Source organism: Cariama cristata, unplaced genomic scaffold (assembly GCF_000690535.1).
Source record: "Cariama cristata isolate BGI_N322 unplaced genomic scaffold, ASM69053v1 scaffold37440, whole genome shotgun sequence".
NCBI classification, from domain to species: Eukaryota; Metazoa; Chordata; class Aves; order Cariamiformes; family Cariamidae; genus Cariama; species Cariama cristata.
In genome coordinates, this window is record NW_009596990.1 from 371 (window position 1) to 645 (window position 275).

Here is a 275-nt window from a genome sequence, read left to right on the forward strand (position 1 = left end):
CGCCCTTGGAGGCCTCCACGATCCTGGGCAGGGAGAGCACGGCCGTGTCCCCCCCAGCCCTTTGCTGAGCTGGGGGACCGCAGGGCACCGGGGCATCCCCACACTTGCCGCCTGAGCACCACCGGCAAAGCCCTGCGGCCAAATCCTGCTCGGCTGCAGGACCGAAGGTCACCAGATTTTCCCCAATTCAGGCACTTACGTTTTGATGAGCTGCTTGGCATTCTGCGGGGAGCGAAAGGAGAGGTGAGTGAAGCCACGCCGCAGCCGCTGGGATG

General features: G+C 65.1%; 1 protein-coding gene across 1 annotated transcript in view; it reads right to left on the reverse strand.

The window, feature by feature from the left end:
* The window catches only part of LOC104167812 (E3 ubiquitin-protein ligase TRIM63-like), a gene marked incomplete at its 3' end in the record, with an annotated part of 1,617 nt that overhangs the window by 276 nt on the left and 1,066 nt on the right, over nucleotides 1-275 (reverse strand). The window contains exon 4 of the mRNA XM_009708190.1: nucleotides 200-222. Coding sequence (XP_009706492.1) covers nucleotides 200-222 — 23 coding nt within the window. The remainder of the gene's footprint in view (nucleotides 1-199; nucleotides 223-275) is intronic.